Source organism: Podarcis cretensis (genome assembly GCF_951804945.1).
Source record: "Podarcis cretensis genome assembly, chromosome: 4".
Lineage (NCBI taxonomy): Eukaryota > Metazoa > Chordata > Lepidosauria > Squamata > Lacertidae > Podarcis > Podarcis cretensis.
Genome location: NC_137173.1, coordinates 28,000,519 through 28,023,457, shown reverse-complemented (window position 1 = coordinate 28,023,457; position 22,939 = coordinate 28,000,519). Strand labels below are relative to the sequence as shown.

At 45.1% G+C, this 22,939-nt stretch overlaps 1 protein-coding gene across 3 annotated transcripts in view; it reads left to right on the top strand.

Annotated features, from left to right (window-relative positions):
• Nucleotides 1-22,939, top strand: part of HSPH1 (heat shock protein family H (Hsp110) member 1) — a gene marked incomplete at its 5' end in the record, with an annotated part of 42,108 nt that overhangs the window by 11,647 nt on the left and 7,522 nt on the right. For 2 of the 3 annotated variants that reach the window (XM_079973552.1, XM_079973551.1), the window contains 10 exons: nt 8,622-8,679; nt 11,272-11,412; nt 12,592-12,714; nt 14,112-14,211; nt 14,623-14,756; nt 16,494-16,738; nt 17,651-17,879; nt 18,980-19,086; nt 20,218-20,351; nt 21,320-21,525. In XM_079973552.1, coding sequence (XP_079829678.1) covers nt 8,622-8,679; nt 11,272-11,412; nt 12,592-12,714; nt 14,112-14,211; nt 14,623-14,756; nt 16,494-16,738; nt 17,651-17,879; nt 18,980-19,086; nt 20,218-20,351; nt 21,320-21,525 — 1,477 coding nt within the window. Of the gene's footprint in view, nt 1-2,696; nt 3,020-8,621; nt 8,680-11,271; nt 11,413-12,591; nt 12,715-14,111; nt 14,212-14,622; nt 14,757-16,493; nt 16,739-17,650; nt 17,880-18,979; nt 19,087-20,217; nt 20,352-21,319; nt 21,526-22,939 lie in introns of those variants that run through there. The other variant, XM_079973553.1, reaches the window with a different exon arrangement.

The following is a 22,939-nucleotide window of genomic DNA, read 5'->3' as shown; positions in this document are numbered from 1 at the left end:
TGTTTTGTAAAGTCTCCTTACACACAGTCAGATACACTCACATGCCATTTATAATTTGGATGAGGATATGTGGTTTCAATGTATAAATAAGCAGTGTGGTGTAGCAGATAAAGTGATGGATTTGGTACCAGGGAGACTTGGGTTGAAAGACTCTAGCAATTGAGTGGCTTGGGGCTAATTTTCAGCCAAATCTACCTGACCAGGTTGTTGAGATGAGCTTCATGAGCTGCTGTGAAGGCCAGAATCATTTTGGCAAGCTGCCTGAAGGAACCTGGGAGAGAGGCACAGAGATGTATGGGAATCCTACGTTGGCCTGCTCTGAAAGACTGGCTCCTCCTGAGATGCAAATGCTGTGAAGTGTCTCCCATTGAAATCTTCTAGTGTAAATATGTGTAGATAAATCTCATTTCAAAGACACTGCTGCACCTCATTTTTCCCAAAGGAACACAGACTCTGGTTGAGTGCCAAGACTCCTTGGACTCACTTGCACCGCTTGGCAGAGATTAGGGTGGCTAGTAAGAATATTACGTTTGTAAAGTTTCAAGAAAGTCTAACTCCTGTGCTCCTATGACTTGTCAGTATTATCAGTAGGGATAATGTGTCTGGAGGAATCGGTGGATTACCAAAGAGGCAGAGTAGGCACTGGCCCACGGGGCCCACATATTTTAGGGGGCCTGCAGGGCAAGACAGCCAGATTTGCAGTAACATTGGTAAGGAGCTGCTGCTCTTCTACACACCATAACTTGAATAGACTGAGCAAAATAAAAATAATAATCCTTCCAGTAGCAACTTAGAGACCAACTAAGTTTGTTATTGGTATGAGCTTTCGTGTGCATGCAATACTTATTCGGATAAGTGTGTATCTGAAGAAGTGTGCATGCACACGAAAGCTCATACCAATAACAAACTTAGTTGGTCTCTAAGGTGCTACTGGAAGGTTTTTGGGTTTTTTTGTTTCAACTACAGCAGACCAACACGGCTACCTACCTGTAACTTGAATAGACTGAGCTTTGTAACTATGTTATAAGATGTGTAACATTAAGAACCTGAGCTTGCTTTTTCCTCTTCCCTCCCCTTCCTTTTTCTAGTGCTGTATCTTTTTTAGACTGTGAGCATCTTACACTGATTTTTGTAAGCCACTCTGATGTTAAATACACATAAAATGTAATACTTGTATGCATCGAGGTTAAAGCTTATGTAAAGCTTTGCATTTGCAAAGCAGAGATGTTTACATTAAGCCAGAGGTTTCACTCTGGGTGAAAGTAGAAAGCTGGTGTTTTTCCATTTCAGAGGGTTAAGCTACCTGATGATGACTCATTGGTGGAAATTGCAGATCTCTCACAGGAGAGAAACTTAAGAAGTCAGTGACAGCTACCAGTAGCAGCAGTCAAAGCTAATCTCCGTAATGAACAAGCTTAGGATCTCTGTGACCAGAAAGGAAAATTTACTGAACTGCATAAAAGACTGAATGGCGTTGCCTACTACTTGAAAGCAATGCTACTTTGTTTCTGTATAATGTTTATGTTCTGTATAATGTTTAATTTTTTTGTAACTAGTATTTAAGACTGTATTGTGGTAAAGCTTTGAAATTTACTATGTATTAGGGTGGAAAGCTCATTTATTTCTACACAACGTCCAGATAACTCAAGGCCTGCCTCTCCATATATGAACTGACCCAGATCTTGCTGTCATCAAATGAGGCCCTTCTTCAAGTGCCCTCTGCAGGAGAGGTCTGGCAGGTGGCAACACAAGAATGAGCCTTTTCTGCAGTGGCTCCCCATTTGTGGAATGCTCTTCCCAGGAAAGGTTCACCTGGCACTATACATCTTCAGGCGCAAGGTGAAAACGTTTCTCATCAGCCAGGCCTTGGGCTGACTAACATCCAATATGTTTTAAATGTGTTTGTGGGAGGGCGAGAGGGTACAGGGATACCTACCAACTCTAAAATCCCACGAATCTAGGAAATAATTGCCATTGAATTCAGCGGGCTGTACCTTGCAGGTAAAATTGTCATTATGCACTGCTCTGCATAATGACAATTTTATAGTACTTCAGGAGCATAGCTGTCAACCTTCCCTTTTTTTGCGGGAAATCCCCTTATTCCAGCGCTGCTTCCCGCTGCTATCCCGGATTCTTAGATATCCCGTAGACTGTCCCCTGGACAGGTAGGGCTGCTGATCCCTTATTTTCAAATCTGAAAGTTGACAGCTATGTTCGGGAGTGGCGATAGCGGAGTTTCAGAGGGTGAAAAAACAGTCATCATGACAACCCGATGAATTAAACAAGCTCGTAGGTTACAAATGACGCAGAACTAGAACTGTCACTCTTTTAGCAAACACGCATCACTTTCCCGCTTAAAGAGCCCACTCTATATAGCACACCCGCCAAGAAAAGCCGAGAGCGCCTTTTAACAACAACTCCGGCTCATTCCATTTCCCGTCCCATTTCCCGGCGCAAGGAAAGCGCCACCCACGGCCCGGCTGCGCATGCCTTCACGCCAACTTCCCCGGTCCACGCCTCTTACCTGCGTCAGTCTGGAACGTTCGCGAGCAGCCGGGCGGAGGCAGGCCGCGCGGCGTCCGCCGTCGCCCGGGCAACGGCGGACGTCACCGGGTTCCCGGCTTCTGCATTGGCTGGGAGGGCTCGAGCTCGCCGGAGAAAGGCGGAAGCGGAAGCCGCACGTGGAGCCGGCGAAGGAGCTTGTCGCAGTTTCTGGAAACTTCTGCCCATTGTCACATTTCAGCCTCCTCGCCGGAGGCAGAGATTTTCGCGCGCAGGCAGGCAGGAAGGCAGGCAGGGCGCGGCTTTGGCTGCAGCGGCGGCGGCGGCTGGGCGAGGGTTGCACCTGCAGCGGGGGAGAGCCGAGCGGATCCACACCTTCCCCAGCAGCGTCCGGCGCAGGGAGCCCCGCCATGGCCGTGGTGGGCTTTGACTTGGGCTCGCAGAGCTGCTACGTGGCGGTGGCCAGAGCCGGGGGTATAGAGACCGTGGCCAACGAGTTCAGTGACCGGTGCACCCCGTGAGTAACGGATCCGGAGGGTGGGGTGGGGTGGGGGGTTGTCAGAGGCAGGCAAGCAGGCGAGATCTCCCTGCCAAAGGGTCCGGGGCAGAAAGAGGGTCGCCCTCCCTGCCATGAAGGGAGAGAAGATTGCGGGTTTTGCAAATGCAGACGTGCGATGCACCTGTGTCAAACTGAAGGCGACAATGCCTGCATTGATCCTCAGCACCTTTGCTCTCACGCAAACCCCGTTGAGTGTATATAGGGCTTACTCGGGAGTAGGCTTGGTGGTTCCCCACGCACGATGAAGGCAGACATCCGCTGGCATTTTTTTTTTTTTACATCCCCAATTCTAACCACGGAGACATCAGTGGCATTTACTTGCAAGTAAGCACGTTTCCTTGTAACTGAGTCCCGTTGAGTTTAGCGGTGGTTGCTCTCAAGTAACTGTGCCCAGGGCTGCAGCTCTTTCTTAGAAGCGGATCAAGCTGTGTTGAATTAAATGGGGGGGGGGGCTAGGAGTGATATTTAATTCTTTCCAAGATATGTGAGCTGCCCAGAACGTGACAAACGGTTCTTATTTCACACGTGTGTGTATATATCCCACTTGGAAAGCTCAATTTTGTTGCATTCCTCTCACACTTGCCGCTTCCGACATCTCATGCATGGAAATTTAAGAGTGCATCATAGAAGCAAATGAACTCTCACGCTTCCCTTAGCCTGTGGTGGGCGTGTATATAGGGAGAAGATGTTGAGTATTGCCTTTTTCTTGGATTCTTGATTGAAGAGAGAGGGGCAGAGATGATGCTGCAGTTGCCTCCTCACAATCTGTGTCCCCTTCACTCCCTATCCCCAAGCAGTTTCCACCTACTTAATGCTTAGGCACTAAGGAAGCAGGAGAGGGAGAGTGATGATGCAGTTGGAAAGAAGAGCTTGCTGAATCCTGTGCAGCTATGGGGAGATGGACTAATATTCAAGAAGCTTAGACCAGGATCTAGAAGCTTCTGGAGTTTTCTCTCCTCCGGATAGAGGCAGAGGATGCAAGCAAGAGAATAAACTGTATTTTCTGCCTATCTCAATAGGCTGGAGCATCAACCCAGAGTGGGCCTTTGAGATGAAGGTTAGACTGGTAAACTCTAGAAAGTTGAGATGCCATAGGGATGGGAGACCATGGACAAGCGCCCATTCCCACACCCAAAGCTGCCTAAGTGAAAGCTTATTAATCTTTTAATGCCATAAAAACACTGTTGTTTTGCATTCATCAAAATGATTTTATTTAATCTCCTGTTTGCTAGTAAAATGGAATTACTGTGTTGCAAAACGATGCATGTCTAAAAAGTGTGTCACCAACATGAAAAGTTTGGAAAGCTCTACTTTAAAGCCATTTTTTGTACCACACCCTTTCCCCAGATGTTCAGGATTCCATTATACGGGGTATGAAATTGTTCATAAAAGCTATTTGTAAATAAGCAACATTTTTATTTAGATTGCAATCCCTAGAATGTATTGCATCTGAGTGGAATACAGTGGTACCTCGGGTTAAGTACTTAATCCTTTCCGGAGGTCCGTTCTTAACCTGAAACTGTTCTTAACCTGAAGCACCACTTTAGCTAATGGGGCCTCCCGCTGCCGCCGCACCACCAGAGCACGATTTCTGTTCTCATCCTGAAGCAAAGTTCTTAACCTGAGGTACTATTTCTGTGTTAGCGGAGTTGTAACCTGAAGCGTATGTAACCCGAGGTACCACTGTATGTCCTGCGTTCTCTGTTGGAAGCAATATGTCTCTGAATATCAGGTGAAGAGAGCACTGTTGCACTCAGATCTTGCATGTGGACTTCCTAACAAGCACTTGGCTGATCACTGTGAACAGAGAACAGAAAAGTGATCTAGATCAGTGCTTCCCAACCTTTGGTCTCCAGCTGTTTTTGGACTACAACACCCATCATCCCTAGCTAGCAAGACCAAAGGTCAGGGATGATGGGAATTGTAGTCCAAAAAGAGCTGGAGACCAAAGGTTGGGAAACACTGATCTAGATTGAACTTTGGCCTGATCCAGCAGAGTATATTTCACAATTTGTGTAGAACTTGGCATTTCCCCCAACTCCTCTTCTTCCCCTCCGTTTGCTTCTGAGAGCAAATTCCATAGTTTAACCATACATCATGTGAAGAAGTACTTTATTTTGTCTGTCCTGAATCATCCAACATCCAGCTTCATTGGATGCCCACAGGTTCTAGTGCTCAGGACCACAATACCTCAAGGACCGCCTCTTCCCATGTGAACCAACCTGGACCCTGCATTCATCATTCAAGGCCCTTCTTTGTGTGCCTCTTGGGGAGGTCCAGAGGGTGGCAACACAAGAACGGCCTTTTCTTCAGTGGCTTCCGGCTTGTGTTTTTATATTGTAAATCACCTTGTAATCCTTGAACGGAGCGTGGTATAGAATTTTAATAAATAATAATTATAGTAATTTATGAGACAGGGAGAAAAACTTTGCTCTATCCACTTTCTCAATGCTATGAATGATTTTATACACTCCTATCATTTGGTCTTTTGTTTGCCTGTTATCTAAAGGCCCAAATGCTGCAAACTTTCCGCATAGGTAAGTTGCTTCATCCCTTTGATCATTGTGGTTGCCCTTTTCAGAAACCTTTCCACCTCTATAATAGCCTTTTCGCAGCGAGGCTAACAGAAATATACAGTTTTCACAGATGCCACACACTGTGTCAATATCTTCATTGAGCTATGTGGTATGATCCAAAAGTCTCATTCCTGGTCATTCACTGTCCGTTCAGACCACACAAGCATACTGTATGTAAAAAAAAATTAAAATTGGCCCCAACATGCATCACTTTGCACTTGTTTATACAAGCTATACAGCAGGCATAGGCAAACTCCGGCCCTCCAGATGTTTGGGACTACAATTCCCATCATCCCTGACCCCTGGTCCTGTTAGCTAGGGATCATGGGAATTGTAGGGCCAGAGTTTGCCTGTGCCTGCTATATGGTGACATATCTTTGAGACAGAGGCCCAATTCCAGTGCCTTTGTTGACTTGGCACAAGCCCCAGACCCCCTGTCTTGTGTTTATCAGAGCAATGGAGTATCTGATGTATTGTGCCGTATTTTTAATACCTTGCCTCAAAAAGGTATTTCCCTGTTATTTATTTTCATAGAAAATCACCCAGTTGCCCAGTTCAAGCATAGTGATCCTAATCTCTAAAACTATCGTTTATTGGACTAATCGGAAGTGTTCTTGTCTTGTCAGTATCCCAGTACAGAGGGAGCTCTTAATGCATAATTCCCCCAATTTGGATGATGTGGAAAGCAGTCGTGTAAGAAACCTTCATCTAAGTCAAGTGTTCAAGGGAAGAAGGGGTGAGGAAGGAAAGGTCATTCCCAATCCGATAGATCTTGGTTTATCAGACTAGGATCACTTGTGTATGAATTGTACAACTATGTTTGACGGGTAATTTTTAAAGACGTTGTAAGTGTAATTATTTCCTTTAGACCAGACCCCCTCAAAGGGTCAACTACAACCCCCAGATTCCCAACTTTCATTTTAAAAAAGCAGTAGCAAGTTTCCAGCACTTTTAGAACCCAAGGTGTGAGGCAAAAATGTACAGACACCATTCTTCTCAGTTTTGTGCAAAAGTAGCCTGCTTTGCCGTTTCAGGGTTTTGTTTTGCCTCCCTCCCTCCTTTAAAAATTCCTGTGGATGCCCACATATGTGTGTGAGAGAGGAAGAAGTACCGTATGTATTTGCTGCCTCTGAGAGGGGGAGAGGTAGGTGTGTAAGAGAGAGAAGGGGAGGTTTGTATGAATGTGCGGTATGAGTGGTCTGTAGGGGAAATTGAGAGCTGCATATGCAAAGTGTGTGATGTGGTCACCTTGTTTATTTTTCTTGGTACTATAAAATCCTTCCTCTTGTTATTTTACAGCAATAGCATCATTGTGTGTCCGGGTGGAGTGGGGAGTAGAATTCAATATTGTATGATTTCTACACTAAGGACCAGCAGGACATAGCTGACTTCCTATGGCTGGTTTTCCCTGGGTTGAGGAAGCAGCAGTGACTAATTTAGTGTTCTGCCATCCCCCATAACAGCCATTTCGTGAGAGGTGCCCGCCCCACTTTCTAAAAATTCAGAATGTGCTTGTTGGTTCAAAAAGGATGGTGAACCCTGCTTTGTAATTTTACCAAAATAACTTTACAATATATCTTTTTTTTTAAAAAAAAAAAAAACAATCCTGATATCATCACATGGTTTCTTTCCCCAACCTTGTTTTGCTGCTTAGCTCAGTTGGTTAGAGCAGGGGTTGGCAACCTAAGGCCTATGGGCCAAAAGCGGCCCATGGGGGTTGTTTAACTGGCCCATGGACCCCTGCTGCCCAATCAGTCAGCTGCTGTGTCCTAAACTGGCGCAGAGCAGAGTCCATATTCCGCGATGCTGGCTGGCTTCCCATTGGCTGCAGGAAGCTCCTGCAGTCAATGGGAAGCTGCGCATGCCTCTTCCACGCCGGAAATAGTGCTTGCGCGCGCACACACACACTCTGGCCCACCATGGCGTCTGCAGGACCATGAACTGGCCCAAACCACAAAAACTTTGCCAACCCCTGGGTTAGAGCATGGTGTTGATAATGCCAAGGCCATGGGTTTGAAACCCGTATGGGTGCATATTCCTGCATTTCAGGCGGTTCAAGTAGATGACCCATGGGCATGGAAGCTCAGAGCACAACGGCACCAGGACAGAATAAAGTTTCACTGCCCATTATGGAGGGAATGAATTGCTGTTTTCATAATACCTGTTACCGTCCTTTGCCTTGCAGAGAGCTCCACTGCCCTGAGTTTTGTTTCCACTCTGACTAAATTACCGGTTTTGTACAGCTCTTCCTTTCATAACAAGCTGGGGGGCAGCTCAGGGATTTCCTTCAAGCAATCTTGACCCCCTGACCAATTGACCTGTGATTCAACATCAAATGTGGAAAATTCCAGCCCTTGCATATTTTAAATTATCAGCACTGTCAGATCTTAACTGTGCCATATGGTGCAGTTCTATTGGGACTTAGGTCATTTCAACACATTTACCTGCAGCAGCAAATATGTAAATCTTTGTAGAAATGAAGTATTTCTATAGTTTTGGGCAGAAATTACTTTTTTAGTATCTTCACTGTGCTGACACAGGCAGTCACTATTAGGTAGGCATGAACTTATGCTGTTGTAATGCACTGCTTTAAAAAATGCTGTTTCCTGGCCACATCCACACCATCCATTTAAAGCACTCATATACCACTTTAGCGGTTATAATAATATAATAATAATTTATTATTTGGACCCTATCCATCTGGCTGAGTTTCCCCAGCCACTCTGGGCAGCTCCCAACAGAGTCACTGGGAGATGCTTCACAGAGCTACAATTCCCAGCACCCTCAACAAACTACAGTACCCATGTTTCTTTGGGGGAAGCAATGACTGCCAGAGAGCACTTTAAATGTAAGGTGCAGAAGGAAATGTTCACAAGTGCATGCTTTTAGATTCATCGAATGATATCAGAGAAGCCCACCAGCCTCTCAACCAATGGCAATTTACTGTGTATATTATAATCACTGGTGGATTACTTTCTTTTCAGATCGGTGGTGTCGTTTGGGTCCAAGAACAGGGCAATTGGAGTGTCTGCTAAGAACCAAGTGAGTCATTTTCTGAATAACAGCAAGGGAAATTACATTGGGAAAATAGTAAAGTTGCTGTTTTGAAAATAAGACACTGGGAATAGAAAAAAAATAAATTGCCCATGCTGCTTCTCAGAATGTAGGTTGCTGAAATTATACTAATAACTGCTGCTAGACCTGTCAGATGGGGAGAGGACTATTACACTCATGCTCTGCTAAGAGATTTCCAAATTCATGCTCTGCTTAGAGATTTCCAAAGGCATCGGGTTGGCCACTGTGAAAACAGGATGCTAGACTAGACGCTGGACTTTTTCCTAATCCAGTAGATCTTTTCTCATGTTCCTATACTGGGCAGAGAGGCAAATGCTGAGTGTAGCCCTTCAAGCAGCTGTTTTCTACACTGCTTGGGCTTTCCAGTGACCCAGAAACTCATCAGATGGGCCAATGGCCTGTCCCCCTTTGGCTGCTGCTTTTTAAAGTACCAGGTAAACAGATGGTGCTACATATATTATTCATCTATCTATCAAAGCTAAATCTGAATTGTAGATGGAGGCCACTCACCTATCAATCATCAAACATCATGACCTGCAGGGATTGGGGTCGGGGGCAGTGGCAGCAGAAGGGGGGTGCGGTCTGCCCCGGGTGTCATCATGGGTATAGTGGACTCGTAATCTGGTGAACCGGGTTCGCGTCTCCGCTCCTCCACATGCAGCTGCTGGGTGACCTTGGGCCAGTCACACTTCTCTGAAGTCTCTCAGCCTCACTCACCTCACAGAGTGTTTGTTGTGGGGGAGGAAGGGAAAGGAGAATGTTAGCCGCTTTGAGACTCCTTAAAGGGAGTGAAAGGCGGGGTATCAAGTCCAAACTCCTTCTCCTCTACTTCATCATCATCATCATCATCATCATCACTGAGGGGGTGTGTGACAAAATGACAAAAATATGAGTTTTTTAAAATAATTTAAAAATAGACTCACAAAACTTTTTAGTTCAGTCAACAAACGTAATGAAATGCGGCTGGCACTGGGTGCCACACCGCAGGGGCCGGCACTTACCTGGGAGTGATGTGGTGGCTTGGGCGCTTGCAGGCTCCGCACTGCCTGAAATGGCAGCGTGGGGCTTGCGTCTGCCCACCGCCTCTCCCTCAGCTGCTCTACAGCTGAGGGGGAGGCGGCGGAGAGGCACCACGCAGCGTGCCCTGCCCCTGGCTGCAGGACACGCGCGCTGCACTGGGCACCTGAGCAGCTAGCTACACCACTGCTCGGGGGTCTGCTTCACCAGAATGTTCCTCACAAGGAAGCACACTGGTGGATCAAAACGCAGCAAGGCTGAGCCCCACTGCCAGGATCAAACATGATGTTGGGTCAGTTGATTGACAGGTAGGGTTGGTTGGGGGAAATATCCCCTCAGGTCAAATTGGACCCTCTGGCATGCCAAGATGAGCCCACTGGCTGGACATTTTAGCGTGACCTCATGCTCTTCAACGTCTACATGAAACTGCTGAGGGAGCTCATCCAGAGTTTTGGAGTGCATTGTCCAAGTGTGACAATGGATATGTTTTTCCTTGGGTTGCGGACCAGATGGGATCCAATAAACTGAAGCTCAATCCCAACAAGACTGAGGCACTGTTAGAGTATGATCCCCTGTTCTTGATGGAGCTACACTCCCTCCAAAGAAGCAGGCGCATAGCTGGACTGTCGCTTGAGGCTCAAGTGGCCTTGGTGGTGCAGAGTGCCCAGCTGCACCCCTCTCTGAACAGAAACAGCCTCATTTCAGTTATCCTTTCTCTGGTAGCCTCTAGGTTAGATTATTTTAATGCCATATACACGGGGCTTCCTTTGAAGTTGATTCAGAAACTGCAACTGGTGCAGAATTCGAGAGCCAGATGACTGACGTTAAGATGGTCTGAGCATATAAAATCAATTCTGTCACCAATTTTGTTTCTGTGCTCAGTTCAAAGTGCTGGTTTTGACCCATAGACCCTTATGTGGCTTAAACCCCCAATACCCCAAGGACAGTCTCTCCCCACATGGACCAACCTGGATCCTGTGCTCACCATCCATGTGCCCCCTCCAAGGGAGGAGCAGAGAGTGTTGACACAAGAACAGATCCTCTTCAGGGAGGCCTACCTTGCACTTTTGTAACTTACCTTTAGGCACCAGGAAAAAGTGTTTCTACCAGGCTATTGACTTTTCATTATCTCTGGCTTCTTCCTTCAGTGGGTGGTATGTTTTAGTCCTGCCCTTTAAAAATATGAATGAATTACAGATTTTACTCTGCTTTAGTTTTATGCTAGTTTTAATGCTATATTTTTAATGTTGCAAGATGCTTTGAGCTACTCTAAAAAATAATACTAATGAGTTAAATAAATTATTGTGTCCCTCCCACCTGTAAAAGTTGGCCCACAAGAAGGAGCCAGTAAGAAAAGGTTGCCCACCCCAGCTTTAACTAGTAATGATAAATGAAACTTGAAGCAATAAACAGAACTTGAAACATGCCTATACTTGAAATGTGCCTTTGCTGACAATAGATCTCAGTTTGCTTCTGGCATCTTCTTTGACAAGATGGCCAGTCATCAGGGTTTTCTCTCTCCCCCCCCCCCCCAATTTGCAGTTAATTACCCATGCAAAGAACACGGTGTTTAACTTCAAGAGATTCCACGGTCGTACATGTAACGATCCTTTTATCCAGAAGGAGAAAGAGCACTTGAGCTACTCTGTTGTTCCAATGAAAAATGGAAATGTTGGAATAAAGGTAAGACGAATTCATCGCTTCTATGATTTTACTTCTTTTTTTTTTGTCAATCTCCTTTCGTAAGATAAATGGGAGTACCTCACACTATGCCAACCTTGACTGCAGCTCATGTTTTGTCTGGAGCAAGATAAACCATGACCTTTCATTTGATGGTAATGTCGAGTCAGGGGTAGAGAATCTCTGGCCTGCTCACCTCATTAGGTCTTCTAGGCCCAGCCATGTCTGCCCATCTTACACTTGGTGTCATGAGGGAGGTAAAGGGGTTTGTAGGCACCACCAGTCAGCTGTAATGTGTTATCTGAATCGGATAAACGGTGGTTAAGCTTTAATGTGTGTTTTGTTTGGAACAAACCAACCTCAGATCATAATTATGAAGCTGGCTTATTTCAGCAAAACATTGTTAAGGTTTACGACTGTTAGGGTTTGGATGAAATATTAAGCTGTGCTTAAAGGTAAAGGGACCCCTGACCATTAGGTCCAGTCGTGGCCAACTCTGGGGTTGTGGCGCTCATATCGCTTTATTGGCTGAGGGAGCCGGTGTACAGCTTCTGGGTCATGTGGCCAGCATGACCAAGCCGCTTCTCGTGAACCAGAGCAGCGCACGGAAATGCCGTTTACCTTCCCACCAGAGCGGTACCTATTTATCTACTTGCACTTTGATGTGCTTTTGAACTGCTAGGTTGGCAGGAGCAGGGACTGAGCAACGGGAGCTCACCCTGTCGCGGGGATTGGAACCACCGACCTTCTGATCTGCAAGTCCTAGGCTCTGTGGTTTAACCCACAGCGCCACCCGCGTCCCTTAAGCTGTGCTTAATTGAAAGCAAAAGCTTCTCATGGCCAAAGCTCCCTGCTACTCATGTCATGATTAACCATAGTTTATCTTTACACCTGAATGTGGTTGTTGTGGCTTTTTCCCCGCCCCTCATACTTCAGCCTTTTCCTCAGATCTTGGCCTTCTGTCAGTTTTCTCACATTCTTGGGGTGTCTCTCTGTGTGTGCGTGTTGCTCATTTACAGATAGCTTTGACTTTCAGATGTGCAATAGGAAATGTTTTTGGAATAATTGTTTTGTAGAACGAATGTTTGGTGATTAGAATCTAAGAATAATAGGGGACTGACCTGGCTTGGGCCTGGTTGGAATTGCTGCAATAGTTGCTTTACTCTTGTTTTGTTTCTTCAGGTTATGTACATGGACGAGGAGCATTTATTTAGTGTGGAGCAGATAACAGCTATGCTGCTGACGAAACTGAAGGAGACGGCAGAGAATAACCTCAAAAAGCCTGTCTCCGATTGCGTTATTTCAGTAAGTTAGCTCCATTTAACCTTGGGTTTGTATTTGTCTCCTCTTGTGCTGACCCTGTAGAAGCTTTTCAATATTTTGTTGTGCAGGTGTCTAAGCAACTTTGAATATTGAATATAACTGGACCCAGCGAGTGATGTGGGGGTATCTGATGCTGCAGCATCGGTGAAGCTAAGCAGGTGGAGAATGAAACAGAAACCTCTCTGGGACACCCACGTAAATGTGGAGACATTGTTAAGATGTGAAAAGAAAACATTGCATTTGGTTACTTATAGATCTATAAGAGTAATATATGAGTGTAATTGAAATAGGCAAGAGATAATGACAAGTACTAATAGCACATATATCATGTATTAGTGCAAAGTGGTGTGAAATACTGTGGGCAGTATCCAGCGTTCCTTTTCTGCCAGTGTAAGAGAGTTCCACTTGTGGAATGAAACTTCCCCTCCTCTACTCTTCCCTGCCCCCCCCCGCACCCTCAAAATCAGCTATATTGGGGCAGGGGGACTTTCTGAAGCAGTTTCGGGACAGGCCTGTAGGAGAAGAGGAGGGGAAAATTCCGTTGTACAAGGTGAGTTCTGCCTGTGGAGCATTGGATACAACCAAGACATAAAAAAATCATACAGTAAACATATACACAATGATTATGAATTCCTAATATAAGGCTTTTAATTAATTATACATTCGCATGGATAGTTGGCAAAAAAAAAAAAATGAATTCTACATCATAAATCACCAACGTGTGTTTTAAAATTGGGTTGCTTATGTTGAAGACTTAAAGGGAGCTGATTTTTGCCAGCTTTCCATGAATTTATGCAAACGTGTTATGTAAATGTATTATATTGCATGTTGCTACAGTGTGCCATTCATTTTAAAATAACTGCAGAAGTGTGAGAATATGCATTTTAAAACATTTATATCCCATCCTATTGTGTGCTAACTTTTATTTGCTTGGTATTTATGTACTTAAGCATAGGTTGGGGTGAAGTGTTTTTTTGTTTGGTAATATTGAATTTATTCTGTGTTTGCTAAATTGTTGACTTTCATTATTTTGAATTTACTGACGTGTTTTGTATCTTGTATATTTGTGTTTCCAATGTTCTCTATTTTGATGCTTTGAATGTGTGCTGTAATCCACTATGGGCACAGCTAGTTGAGGAAAAGTCACACCTTAGTAAAATCAATCAGTCTTCTCAACATGTTACTCAATGCAATGTCCTTGCTGAAATCAGCCGTCAGGGTTGCACTGGGGCGGCGAATGAGAAGCCAACTTAGTAGCCAGGGCTGAAACAATGTGCCTTTAAATTACTGCAAAAGAAGCCCAGAGAGATTGTATTTTAAAAACAAATTAGCAGGACTTTTGGTAACCCTCCATACCTCTATGTGATCGCTTCCCCTAGGTTCCAACTTTCTTCACTGATCCTGAAAGGAGGTCTCTGCTGGATGCTGCTCAGGTTGTGGGCTTGAATTGTCTCAGGCTCATGAATGATATGACAGCAGGTGGGCCAATGAAATTTACTTCCTGTTTACGTAGAACAAAGTGTCTCTTCTCACGATTATAGCCACGCCTACCGTCGATGCGAAAGCATATTGTGAAAATGTGCTGTCCGGGCATGTAAATTTTCCCAGCAGATGTGTAAGCTCAGAAAACTGCTTCTGGAGTTCATAAGGGCATTAGGTGTCAGCTTGTTAACCAATTTATCAAGGCCGCATGGTTGGGGATGGTGAAGGGAAAAGGCAGGGTGCAACTATTCTCCATCTTTTCTGCTACATTTCTGAGTAAGCAAACTTGGCTGTCTCAAGTGTATGCCAGGGTTGAATGCAGCGTCACCTCCCCAGCTGGAAGTGCCATTGACTTTCTAGCTGTCGTAAGCAGCTTTGACTTAACATCAATGGTTTGTCTTTTCCCAGTGGCCCTGAACTACGGGATTTACAAGCAGGACCTTCCAGCTCCGGAAGAGAAACCACGATTGGTGGTGTTCATAGATATGGGCTACTCGGCATTTCAAGTCTCCGCCTGTGCTTTTAACAAGGGTAAAGTGAAGGTAGGCGGAGCCTGAGGGGCCAATATGAGCAGACCTGTTGGCAAACTCATTTCCGGGAATGTGGATCCAGAACGGCGAAAACTGGGAAGGCGAGGAGAAAAGCTCTATGCAGAGTGTTGCAAACAGGACAGAAAGCAAGCAGCATGTGGTCAACTGGGGCCAGAGGTCTGAGTGGTTCAGCTAGGAGTGGTGCATCAGGCAGGGCTAAGCCGCAGCAGGAGCGTCCTGGCTGCAGTGCTGCTGCTACTTCCCACGAAGGGGAGAGGGAGGTGACAAGTGAGGTCAGGGCTGCCTTTGTATCGTAATGTGAACAATGGGATAAATAACACAATGCTTAGTCTTGTGTCTTGAGGAGCACACCCCCCCCATATCTGGATGTTCTGAGATAAGAGACCAGGTGCACTGGGTTACCATAGCAACAGAGGTCGGGTGTGTGACTGCTGAGTCATTCACCCTCCCACTGGCTCAGGGATGTAGAGACAGGTATAATAGTCTCTGGGGCATTGCTTTCATTGGGTCCAATTACATCTCCTGGTGCTGTCCTGGTCTGACTCTGAATCTGTGAGAGTCAGGAAAAGGCTGCGGGTTTTGCACAGCAGCGTTGGCTAGCATGGCAATTGTGTTAGCAGATCTCTCTGTACATATGTATACAGTGGTACCTCGGGTTACATACGCTTCGGGTTACAGACTCTGCTAACCCAGAAATAGTGCTTCAGGTTAAGAACTTTGCTTCAGGGTTTGAACAGAAATTGCGTGGCGGCGGCAGGAGGCCCATTAGCTAAAGTGGTGTTTCAGGTTAAGAACAGTTTCAGGTTAAGAGCGGGCCTCTGGAACGAATTAAGTACTTAACCCGAGGTACCACTGTATTTAATTCAGAAACCAGAAGAACTGTATATAGTAGATAGCTGTCTTTAGCTTTGTCTTGCTCCCGAAGACAGTGATCAGTTTGTTGCTTTGCACTGTGTGGGAGAGGAGTTTCCCCCTCAACTAGGGACTCTGGGAGCAGGAAAACCCTGAAGACTCTACTGAGGCTCTGCATACTGGGACGATACATCACACGGGTTGCGGTGTGGTGAACTACCAACTGGCTTGCACAAGTCGCTAACAGTGGGCGTGTTGACGGGAGTGCCAGATGGGCTCTGTTGGTGTACCTGCACAACTCCAACCTCCCTCTCTCCCAGGGAATGGCAGTGACATCACTGATGGGCTATTTATTGCTACAGCTCCACCCCATCTGGTGATCCACTCCTGTCCTTTCCATTCATCCTTCCGCCGAGTTACCTGTCCCCAGTGTTCAGCATGATGTGGCCAATGAGCACACTCCACTCCCATTGAACAGTCCTGGGGTTCCTTCCACCTCTTTGCTTTAGTTGTGCTTCTATAAATTTTGTGGGTCTTTTGTGTATCTGTATTGTGGTATCGTTTCGGCCACATGAGCAACTGCGCTCACAACGGAACTTCGGAAATAGACGGAATGACGGAACCTTACCCATAAATTATGCCTGCTTGATTTGAGTATGTTCTCCCAAGCTGGCCCTAAACTGGTACTGCCTGTGTTGATTTAGCATGCACTGGGAGCTCTGTGTATGTTTGTACATGGATGTCAATGTTATGATTAAACAACACTGGTTGGTAGTGCCGTTTGCTTAGCCTTCGTATCAATAGTCATTTCATTCCAGGTTTGAATGACGGTGCTATGTAGGGCAGCTAACATTGCCTTTTTTTTCTTCCAACCAGGTGCTTGGCACAGCTTTTGATCCTTTTCTGGGTGGAAAAAGCTTTGATGAAAAACTAGTGGATCACTTCTGTGCTGAAATAAAAGCCAAGTACAAACTGGACCCCAAATCTAAAGTACGGGCCCTTCTTCGTTTATACCAGGAGTGTGAGAAGCTGAAAAAACTAATGAGCTCAAACAGCACAGATATCCCACTTAATATTGAATGCTTTATGAATGATATAGACGTGTCTGGAAAGATGAATAGGTGAGAGATCCTTCTGATGCGGTTAAATTGTACTGGAAAGAATAGATTGCATGGAAACCTTTGAACAAAAAGACAAACAAGAGAAGGTTTATACTTTATAAGAAGCACGTCAGATATAGCTCTACGTTACCGTTCTGTCACCACAAGGATTTCTGCTTGCCCTGTGGGGCGTTCTTCCCCTCTGCTCCCCCTGCACACCCCCTAAATCTGTCCTAGGGGTTTTCCCAACCCTCTGGAGCAGATTTGGGGAAGGTGCAGGGTGCACACAGTGGCAGGAAGAGGAGAGGAAATGGTGCAAGCGGAAGTCTTCGCACTTGCAGGATGCGGTAGCTGAAGGCCATCCTTTGTAAAATGTGTGAAGTAGCCCTTTCTAGGCATACCCAGGAGCTGCTAATGGAGGCACCAGTGAACTGTCCTTATCCTTGTCTTGGCCGGGCACAGGAGTGTCGTGCCCAGTGAGGTGGAGCTGCAGTGCTAGCTTCCTGGCAATGGTTTTGCTTACCGAGGAGGAGAGAAGTTTGTGGGGGTGCTAGCGCGCCCACAGGAGCTCCGGATCAACTTCACTGCACAACTCCAGCCTCCTTGCCCCACCCTTCCTCCTGTTAAGTGGAAGTAACTGCCATTAAGTCTAATCTTAACAGTAGCACCCCTGTCTTTCTCCCCTTTCAAGTGAAAGCTCTGAAGACTCTGTCTCCAGCCACAATATGTGAACGTGCGTTTGCCATCAAACACCTGCTTTGGGGGAGCCCCTTCCTTTCCATTTTGTCCCTAGTTCACGGGTGCGGAAGTCGGCATTCTCTTGCTTTTGAACCGACTAAGGCGATCAGGGTTGAGCAATTGCCATAGACCGCCTTGGCTGAACTCCAAGGAAGCCTCAGCCCTCGGTTTCTCTTTGTGTTTTTTTCTGCCTAGATCCCAGTTTGAAGAAATGTGTGCTGACCTCTTGCAAAAAATAGAGCTTCCCCTTCGTTCCTTGATGGACCAGACTCAGCTCAAAGTGGAGGATGTGCATGCTGTGGAAATTGTCGGCGGGGCCACACGCATGCCAGCTGTCAAAGAGAAGATCGGGAAGTTCTTTGGCATGGACGTGAGCACCACCCTGAACGCCGACGAAGCTGTCGCAAGAGGCTGTGCCTTGCAGGTGTGTGGGCAACACCTTCCTTCTGGGAGATGGGTCTCTTGGCTTCAGCTGGTCCACACTTTGGGGTGCCTTTGGAAGGGAGCATTTCTGCTGGAGAAGTGGCGGGTGGTGGGGCTTTAACCCACCCAGCATCGATCTGCTCTAAATATCCCCCACCCTGCCGGCAGCTTTCCCCCCACAGGTTAAAAACAAGTACTTCTTAATTATATGTATGCTACCAAAACAAGTCTTGATATCATGTTGAATCTGTCTGGATATATGTACCTGGCAACTGATTTTAGTGTTGTCTGGTTTTGTTTGAATGATGTAATTCTGTTTCCTTTAATGGTCACCCACTTTCTCACTTGTAAACAGGCACGCATCTCAAGTGATGTGAGTTTCCCAGAAAAAAAAAAGATCCCTATGCAAATTAGCCTCATTGGGAAACTTGTCGCTCCTATCTTTAGTAAATGAAACTTCAAATGTTTGATGGTTCCAAGCTTGCGTTACGTGGCATTTGTGGTTGGCATCCATTTATTGTTGCTCTTGAGCTTGCAAAAGGAAAATTTTTATGCGGAAAAACTAAAAAAGTCCTGGGAAATTTTTTCCCCATCCTACCTCACTGGTTATCCTCGAGTTGTATGGCAAATCTGTAGCTTCTGTTTTAACGTACTACCTCATGAGTATATTTATTGTTTATTTAATGCTATTTATGCACCGTTTTTCAGGCAGACCTCAGAGTAATTTTACTGAGATTGACACAAAAATAAGCATTACTTTTTCTTTTTGGAAAAAAAAGTTCAAATAAAATGAAACGGGTGACTTGTTTGTGTAGAAGATGCTGTTTCTACTTTTGTCCTCCAGATAAGCTGGTCCTTTTTTGTTGTTATATAATAACTTAATTCCAGGTAACATGTCTCACTAGGATTACATCGTAAATTGGTTTTGCCGTTATAACTTCTGCACACGAAGATGCTTCCTTGTCTCTGATGTTTAGTCACTTTTGTTTGGCTAAACCAGTAGCACATCCCATTCTTTCTTCCTCACATCTTGCTTTCTCTGAGCTAATGGATAGACTTTAACTGGGGGGAGGTTTCTAATTCCGTCTTTTTATCTCTTAGTGTGCAATTCTGTCTCCAGCTTTTAAAGTTCGAGAATTCTCCATCACTGAATCCGTTCCGTTCCCAATATCGCTGCTGTGGAGCACAGAGTCTGAAGATACTGATGGGTAAGAAACCACCACCCCACCCCACCCAAAATCCTCTTCTTGCACAACTGACCTCCTAATGTTAACATGCAACTCCGGTTGGGGCTAGCCAGCTGCACAATTGGAGCCTGCGTACCTTGGATTTTACAGATAAGACCTCATTGTATGTTGTACATGGGTACAGCTGGTGATGTAGAAGGCAGGGCAGCTCTGTTGGGATTTGGGAAGCGCTGTACCTCATTGATAGAGCATCTGGTTTTGTGCGGAAGGTCCCCTGTTCAGTCTTCAGGTAGGGCTGGGAGAGATACTGTCTGAAACTCTGGAGAGCTGCTGCCGGTCAGTAGACAGTGTTGAGTTAGATGGACCAGTGGTCTGACTCTGTATAAGGCAACTTCCTATGTTCCTGGATAGGAAGATATACTTTAGATGATATTGGTGAGAGAGGTAATCTGGCCCAATCAAGTCCTGAAATAATAGCTCCTAGATATTAAAGTCTTACCTACGTACCTACGGGACTGCCTCTCCTGGTATGTCCCACGGAGGACCTTACAGTCTTCAAACAAAAACATCTTGGAGGTTCCAGGCCACAGGGAGGTTAGGCTGGCCTCAACCAGAGCCAGGGCTTTTTCGGCTCTGGCCCCGATCTGGTGGAACACCCTGTCACAAGAGACTAGGGCCCTGCGGGACTTGACATCTTTCTGCAGGGCCTGCAAGACAGAGCTGTTCCACCAGGCTTTTGTCCAGGGCACAGTCTGACCCCCTCCTTTGGTAATCCTCATAGAACTCTAGCCCAACGGTTGCCATTAATTTGATTCTGATTTGATTTTAGGATGAATTGATTTTAGAATGTATTTCAATTAATTGATTGTGATTTTATATAAATGGTGTTACTTTTACTGTTGTTAGCCACTCTGAGCCCAGCTTTGGCTGGGGAGGGTGGGATATAAATAATTATTAATAATAATAATAATAATAATAATAATAATAATAATAATAATAATTAATATTAATATTAATATTAATATTAATATTACATGCAATCCACATTTTATAGCAGGTCAGATGTGGTGTGCCAGTTGCAATCTACTGTAAGGTTGGCTCCAAAATAATACGGATGTCTGCCTTGTTCTCCCTCTCTTTTGTTTTGACTAGAATTCATGAAGTGTTCAGCAGGCATCATGCAGCACCTTTTTCCAAAGTCTTGACTTTTTACAGAAAGGGCCCATTTGAGCTCCAAGCTTTCTATTCTGATCCCGGTGGCACCCCCTACCCTGAGAAAATGATTGGTAAGTGAATGTTCCCTTCTCAGCCAATATACTGGTTGCTGGAAAACACAGAAGGGGAGAGGGCTGTTGTGGTCAAATCTTGCAATCTGGTTGGTCACTCTGAGGACAGGATGCTGGACTAGACAGGCCACTGGCCTGATCCACCAAGTTCTTAACATTTCAATCCTTGGCAGTGTTTAGCCGTATAAAATTGGCATTGCTAGTCTGATAATGGCCTGGTACACACATAATGTTAAACTCTGGTTAATATAACTGTGCAATTTCATTCCTCCCTTGCTATGTCATGATAGAAAGGCAAAATCAGAGCCTCACTTGGCATTATTTGCAGTTTCCCGCCAAACCAACCATGACTGGAAACCAAGATTTGTTCTTGGCTTATTGTTCATCATTTTTTTGGCTGAAACAAACCACCAGCCCTGGTTTGCATGTAGCACCAAGCCTTGCTCTGGTTTGTTTGCTCCTTAGCATGGCAACAGCAGGAGTGGGAGCTTTTCAGCAACATGTGCCAACATGCAGGTTTACATTAAACCATTTTTAACTATGGTTTAATGCTTTGCACAAACCAGGGCATTGGCAGTTTTGTATCTCTGCACTACATGCAGAGTTGGCTGTGTGGTATACTGAAGAAATGTTGCACAAAGTTCCTTTTTTTTAAAAAAAGAAAAAGTAGCACTGGGGTTTTGTGTACACACCCAGTATTATTTTTAACATTGCAGCGCCGACTGGTTGTGTCAGCGTTGTTGAAACAATAACAATAATTGCAATGGAGTTTCATGCCCATTCATTTCATTGGATCTAGTAATGTTGGCTTCAGCTCTTAAGCATTAAAGTCCTAGACAGTTTGAAAATTTTCCATCCTTTTTTAGTCTTGCGTCTCTCGATAGTTGAGGGCCTTCTAGAAATGGCATGGTTTGGGGGATAATTTACAACTCCCGTGCTTAACTTTGGGACCACTCTCTTGTTTAAAGGCAAATACGTTATTCAGAATATCGCAGCCCAGAATGATGGGGAGAAAACTAAAGTCAAGGTCAAAGTTCGCATCAATACTCATGGCATATTTAGTGTCTCTACTGCGTCTATGGTGGAGCAAATGAAAGAGGAAGAGAATGAAAATCACAGTGTTGAGGCTGTAGTAGATGCTCAGAATCAAAAACCTTCAGAGGAGGACATTAATGTAAGTTGGTTTCTTCACCTGGAATACACGGCCATCCTTCAGTGGTAGGGCACATTTCTTTCCATGCAGAAGGGCTGGGGTTCAGTCCCTGACACCCCCAATTAAATAGCTCAGATAGCTGTTCCCTTTATGTGACCCTGGAGAACCATTGCCAGTCAGAACAGATTATATATATGGCAGATTCCTGTGTACATCTGGTTGGAATACTTTAAAATTACTTAAGAGGAAAGAAGCTTTTTTTTTGTTCTATTTTCTTTTTCTATAAGGTGGGAAGGGAGGTAATTCTACAGCCTTATGGGGAGAATTAGGCTGTGTAAACACTGTACCTTTAAAGCACACAAACACACACCCTGAGAATTCTGGGCACTGTAGTTTAAGGAAATTTAACTATGTGAGAAGTGAATTCTTCAAGGGAAAGAATGTCGTTCAAAGGTATAATGTGTATGCAGCCATAGCAATGATGTGGAATGCCTCCCATCATCTTCGGCTGGTGGCCCAGCTGTGCCCCTGTCTGGATAGCCCAACTACTGTTGCCTACACTCTAGTAACCTCTAGGTTAGATTACTGCAATGTGTTATATGTAGGGCTGCCTTTGAAGATGCTTCAGAAACTTCAGCCTGTGCAGAACTTGGCAGCCAGCTTTCTCACGGGCACAAAATGGTTTGAACCTATTATACCAATCCTGGCCCAACAGCACCAGCTGCCAGTTAGTTTCGGGCCCAATTCAAAGCGCTTCTTTTGACCTAGAAAGCTTTAAATGACTCAGAACCACAATATCTCAAGAGCCACCTCTCCCCGTATGACACTGCGATCATCACCTGAGGCCCCTCTTTGTGTGCCGCCTCCTGAAGAGATCCAGAAGACAGCAACACAAGAATGGGCCTTTTCCATGATGGTTTCCCAGTTGTCGAACGCTCTTCCCAGGAAGGCTCACCTGGCAGCTTCAATACTTACCTTTCGGCTCCAGGGGAAAATGTTTCTCTACAACCAGGCCTTTGGGCTGATGAACATTCTATGGCCTTTTAAATATGTTTGTGGGAAGGGAGTGTTATTGGATTTTGTTTTAGTGTGTATTGCATGTTCTCATTTTGAATTATGTTGTGAACTGCCCTGTGATCTTTGGATGAAGGGCGATATACAGATTCAGTAACTAATATATTCATATTAATAATTATTATAAATTGTGATATAGTACACAATTCACCTATCAGAATGGATCATCTCTTTGGAGTTGTTCTAATAATTGGGATGGCTACTTGGATTTGAATTTCCATCAGCCTCCGTCAGGGATGCTGGGCATTTTAGTGTAACAACATCTGGACGACTGCAAATGATTTATCTCTGACAAAATGTTTATTTGTGATGCACTCACAAGTGGCAAATTTACTTTTTATAATAATCATAATCATATGTT